The sequence below is a fragment of the Magnolia sinica genome, chromosome 17, assembly GCF_029962835.1.
Source record: "Magnolia sinica isolate HGM2019 chromosome 17, MsV1, whole genome shotgun sequence".
Taxonomy (NCBI): domain Eukaryota; kingdom Viridiplantae; phylum Streptophyta; class Magnoliopsida; order Magnoliales; family Magnoliaceae; genus Magnolia; species Magnolia sinica.
In genome coordinates, this window is record NC_080589.1 from 16,578,970 (window position 1) to 16,584,969 (window position 6,000).

Sequence of the window (6,000 nt, forward strand, 5' to 3'; positions counted from 1 at the left end):
AAAAAAAGCTCACACCCTGTGTTAGGGAAAGACATGCACATCCAGAGTTAGGGAAAGCCTACCTCCTGGGCTAGAGAAGAACTCCTACATGAAAATAAGAGTATTAGCTAAAGACATAAACTGCACAAAAGACCCAATATAAAAGATATGCGCAAGCTTAGCAATAGCTTTTCTGCACTTGTGTAACACGTTTAGAGATAAATAATTTTTTGTAATTTCTCTAAAAAAGGAGTTGGTAAGGAATTTTTGCTTAAGCTCATTGTTGAGGATGTTGGGAGGCGGTTTTTATTTTCGAGGGTTGTCAGTGTTATGCCTACTACTATTACTGCTCATTGAGAAATTCCCACTACCATCACTTATAGCATAAAAAAAAGTGATGTTCTTTGTTTACCTCATCCATTCCTTAAAGCATGTTGGGGTATTATTTTAGAGGTTGGGGGGAGCACATAACTAATTCCTTTCTATCTTCTATTTCTCGTGGCTTGACAAGACTTCTTAAAATTAATATTTCAGGTGTTCAAGTTGAAGTGCACAGCTCTGATATGAAGAAGATTATCTCGATTCTTTCAGACTCTCCCTAGAAATTGAATCTGGAAGCTAGAGTTACCAATAGTCTGCACTCCAAAACTGAAAATCTATCTCTCTCATTTTCTTGTCGCGCATGAAGGTTGTTGCTAAACTTGCACATATTCCTTATACTGGGTTTCATGCGCAGTTTGTATGATTAGTTGAAACTCCTATTTTCATGCAGGAGTCATTCCCTAACCCGGGATGTGGGTTTTTCCTCACTCGATGTGTGGGTGTCTTTCTCTAACCCGGGATGTGGGCTTTTTTTTTTTTTTTTTTTTTTTTCCTTTTTTTTTATATAGAAGCTTTGGCTTCTTCGTTTTTTGTATTATTTGGCTTTTGCCCTTGTTTGGTAATAAGCGAGTTCTTTTCTTGTCTGCCAAAAAAAAAAGAAGATCCCACCATGGTGTGCCGTAAAGGCCTTTAAGGGGTCATAAAGGCCGTTACGTAACGGTAACATTGGCAACCGTTACATGTTATGGGGTTGTAATGGCTGTAACAGTCGTTATGGAAAGAAATGACCTATAATTGCCGTTAAAAGCACGTTACATCCCCTATAAAGGCCATAATAGTCCCATAATGGTCTATTGCAGGACATATACAGGTTTTTCATACTTTTTAATCAACATTACGGGGCAGATATAGGTTTTTCAGGGGTTTTTTTTTAATAATAATTAAAAAAAAAGAGAGAGACCGTAATGGCCGTTACGGGGCTGTAACTAGGGGTGTACATTGAGTTGAACTGGGTCAAGCTGGCCTCAGCTCGATTCGGCTCGGCCACTAGTTGACCTCAGCTCGAACTTGGCTCGGCTCGATCCTCGAGCTTGACTGGCCAGCTCAGCTCGGTTCGATCAGTGGCTCGGGCCAATTCGAGTCGAGTTCGCCATTGCAACATTTTCACAAACACCTGGACTGCACCTTCAAAATCTCACTGTATTTGAAACAGCAGCAATGGTTTTACAGGTATTTTATCAAACAACTTCTAAGCAACATAAAAATCAAGAAAAAAGGGTGCTGGTTTCATATACATACCTTCCTTACCACTAGCCACACTTCTTTGAGTTATTTCATCAAACACTTGGTGAGCAACATCAATATCAAAGTAACCGAGTCACCGAACTGGTTCGATCCGAGTTCGATTCGAGCTAGGTTCGATCCGAGTCGAGTCGAGTCGAGCTGGGGCCAGCTTGAACTTGGCTCGAACTTATTTTCGAGCTCAAAAAATCAGCTCGACTCGGCTCGAACTCAGCTTCGAACTGAGTCGAATCGAGCTTTTTCTAGTTGAGTCGAGCGAACTAACCGAGCTAGCTAGGTTCGTGTACACCTCTAGCTGTAACAACCGTTATGCCCTGTATCGTAAAGGTAACGGTGGTGACCGTTATGGCCACCGTTACCGTTACGGAACACCTTGGATCCCACGCTTAATTGTATCGATTCTAGTCATTCTATAAACCCATCTCAACATCGTCCCATCTTTGCTTATGTTGCTTTCTAGCCGGCAAACACTTTGCCCCATCTAGCATTGCTGGTTAAATAGTTGTTTGTCTTATAAATTTTTTTCCTCACATCACCATGTGTTGAATTTATAGAATGGTTGTTAGTGTTGGGGTTGAATTTATGGGACTTCAATTGCTATTTTGAAAGATTCGAGTTGTTGATTTTCCAATGATTTCGGGTGCTGGTTCTTTGGATCTATACATGCTATTTTTAGGCCATTAAGTGATGCATTAAGGCACACGCCATCATCATATGGATTCTGGATGAACTCACAAACTGGCTGACTGAAGATCCAACAGTCAGAATGCACATCTGGCCGAGATCAAGCTCGTCTAAATGTCCTAATAAAAATTTAGTAGATCCAACCATCCAAATTCAAGATCAAGCCCATCTGCGGGTTCTACTCAACTACGCTTTTCAGCAACAACAAGAAAGTCCACTATAGCAGACAGTTGAGTCATCGCAATTTGTCCTTGTACATTTTTGAAGAATCTATGTCGTCTAACAGCAAATAGCTCGCATCCAAACTAATTGAGGTGCCTTCTTCCAGCTGGTTTGCTGTTGTAGTTTAGTGGGCCGTTTTGGAGAGCCAATCTACTTCCCTTCATTTGCATCATCAACCAACATTCCTTTTATCATCATAATTCTAACCAAATTTCTGTTCAGGGAATCGTCTTTTCTCATGGCTGAGGATCCATCTAGACCACAGGTAAGATGGGTAGCTGAGTACTTGGATTGTTTTGATGATGTGGTTTTGGGGTACTAAAGAAATTGTTGAAAAAAGTGGGCCCAGGTGTTTGAGGAGATTTAGAAAACAACTTGAAATTCTGATTCTTTATAGAAAACTTATGGAACTCTAAATATTCTGCAATAGCCAGAATCCAACTAAAAATCCTTCAGAATTTACAGTTTTGTTCCTAATTCTAGCACATAATCTGGATGTTTGGAAAATGTAGACCGTAGTGTAGATGAAATCAAGGTGTCTCGTGATCAGTTAGATGAAAATACGCCTTGATGTGATAGTGGCATATACTAATCTTGATAAAAAATCTATTTCCCTTGATTTCTATACAAATCATGTGATCTTTTGAAAACTATTCATCATTTCACCTCAATGAAAATTTTGGTTTGCCTAAATAAGGACTCTTTATCTAGCAGTTCATGGAATTTGCATAATACAGCCTTGTCCCAAGTTATGCATCATATGTCTAGTAAAAGATGCCAAGCATTCAGTGTTCAGATTATACTTGATATGAGGATGTATTAAAAATTTTGATATTCTTATGAATCCATTTTTTACCTTCATCTGATACGAAAATGGTATACCCAAGATATGCCTCGCTAAGATCCCCGCTCCCCCTCTTATTAGATGGTTCAGATATTCAGATCATAGAAAATTTTAGTTAGGGACCAATCAACAGCTGAACCTATAGGATGCCTGGTCCGATCATCATACACACGTGCCATGTGTTTGATACACAGTATGGAGGAAAGGAAGGTAATCTGCTCCCTATTACCTGATGAGCCACGCTAGTGTAACTCGCCTACGTACATACTAGGGTTACTTCTGCAAAACGAGAGCCACATAGGTGGAATTTTCATGTGATCGACTCCTTCCATCAAGGCACGCTGCCTCATATTAACCATTGAAACCAAAAATCATGATAATCCAAAACTCAGGTAGGCCACAACATATGAAACAGTTGGGATGGAAGACCCACCATTAGTTTTGTGTATTGCCTACTGTGGTGTTTATACTTTATATGCCACCCAATCCATTGTGCCTCATTAGGATGAAAGAATTGCCCAAAAATTACAGTATTCCAAAACTCAGGCGCACATAAATTTATAAGTTTTAGATTTAATTCTTTTTGGGGTGGCCCACTTGATTGTTGAATCAGCCTGATTTTTGGGATCAGGGGCAAACATTATCTCATGGACGGCATGGATTTCGTCCACATTAAGTTGTTTCCCAACATTAGAGAAAGTAACCCCAGTAGGTACCGAGCATGGGTACACTAGTGTTTTTCCATTAACTAATCTCAAGTTCTCAACCCTTGATTTTAATCTTAAAAGCCTAAACATAATGCCCTGTACTCTGGTGCGTATTGTGGAGATTACTAAAAACTATTAAAATCATTTTATATATATATATATATCAGTTGTACTTTTACAACTTTGATAAATGGGCACCACACGTAGGGCCCAAGGACGAAAGAAGACTCATCTGATCCAATCACAGCCCAATTGGGCCTCATCAATATACAATTTTTTTTTAATGAATATTACATCAATATACAATTTTTTATTTTTATTTTTTATTTTTTTTTAATGAATATCACATCAATACATGCAAAGGCTTCAAAAACATTTTTACAAACACATGATGTTTCCTAATGGTTTCTTTATAAAAAAAATTAAAAACGGGTGAAATGCAAACGGCCACTCTACTCTCCCCATGTGTGAATGTGGCAAACACCCATAATATCTGGCTCGTCCATCTAGTGGGCCCCACCTCAGATGCACCATGGCCAGAGAATAGGCTGGTTCGGTAATCAAACGGGCAGTTTAAATAATTGACAGATGCTACACATTCTCTGCGAAAGGAGTATGGCCTGCCTAACGCAATGGCCCTGGCACATACACGGTTGGGCCCACCCAATGAAAAGCCCATATGGGTGCACAATGGCATCTGGGTGGGTCTTGCGAGTGGCCGTCTCATGGGTGGGGCTCTAGATAATGACCTCTCCGGTGGGATCGAAGCCTCCGAGGTACCGAATTATCGATTCCTGCTTCTCAAATGCGTCGGCGAATGTCGCATCGCTGCTACGGCCTACGATGAACTTCTTGAAAGACCCAGCTGCCCTTGCATTTTTCAGCTCATCTGCAAATCCTAAAACCCCCAAAACCTCAAAAATAATAAATAAACAAATAAATATTCTAAAATAGCTATTTTCTGAAAAAAGAGGGGGGGAATAAGGACTGTGATTTTGAAAATTGCAGGAGGTTTTTAGGGGGGGGGGGGGGGGCGAAGAAAATAGGCTTTGGCGCACGTTAGATATAGGCAGTATGGCTGGGCTACGTGCGCCGGGGTGGTGGGAGCACTTACTGAGGAGAGTGAAGGCCTGGGAAGAAGGGAGTTCGGGTTCGGAAGGAGTTGGCTTTTGGCCGGTGAACACGCCTTTGATCTTGTCGATCCAGCCGCTGTCTAGATGACACGTAGATGAGATGGACCGAGATTGGTACAATTGAGGATGGACGGTTGGGAGAGAAGGGGAAGAAGAAGGGGAGGAGAATAAGAGGAGGAGATTTGTTCTGTGATTGCTTGGGAATCTTCTAGAAGCAGCCATTGTTGCACTATGGAAGAGCAATGGTGCGGCTGCAAGGAGGAAGGGTTTTTACAGAGTAGGAATGAAGGAGTCCTGATGAATGACAAGTGGGGCCCACGGTCCGTTGATCTGGACCGGTCTTATGAGAACAACCTCGGATGGATGGGGGCGTCTTTCATCCAGGAAATCCTGCCCATCCAAAGGCTGGTCATTTATCTGGATGGTATTGTATCAATTTCTGATGCTAGATCCACCACAAAGCTTTGTATGTGGGTCCCAATGTAATGTTTGTATGACATCCAATCCGTTCATCATGTGCAGGCCCCTAAGTTTCGCCGGTCCAATGCTCAAGTGAACCACACCACAGGGATCAGTTCGGATGGGGAGGCCCACAATTAAAAGCCTAACAGATTGTGTGTGGGGTCCATGTGTTGTATATTCCATCAAATCCATCCGTAATCTGCGCCCCACTAGGATGAGTGTACAATCGCGACTCCTACCTGCTTCACACCACGTGATTTTAGAGGTAGTAGGCATGGCTTTACTTGATCTAGCCCACCTGAGTTTTCGATCTACTGTTTTTGGGCGGCAATGAGAAAGTGAGGGG

General features: G+C 41.5%; 1 protein-coding gene across 1 annotated transcript in view; it reads right to left on the bottom strand.

The window, feature by feature from the left end:
* LOC131230875 (uncharacterized) overlaps nt 1-5,549 on the bottom strand; it is a 34,696-nt gene extending 29,147 nt beyond the window's left edge. Inside the window, exons 1-2 of the mRNA XM_058226901.1 lie at nt 5,174-5,549; nt 4,809-4,957 (exon numbers count right to left, since the gene is read on the bottom strand). Coding sequence (XP_058082884.1) covers nt 4,809-4,957; nt 5,174-5,414 — 390 coding nt within the window. The 5' untranslated portion in view covers nt 5,415-5,549. The remainder of the gene's footprint in view (nt 1-4,808; nt 4,958-5,173) is intronic.
* Nucleotides 5,550-6,000: the final 451 nt, after the last annotated feature.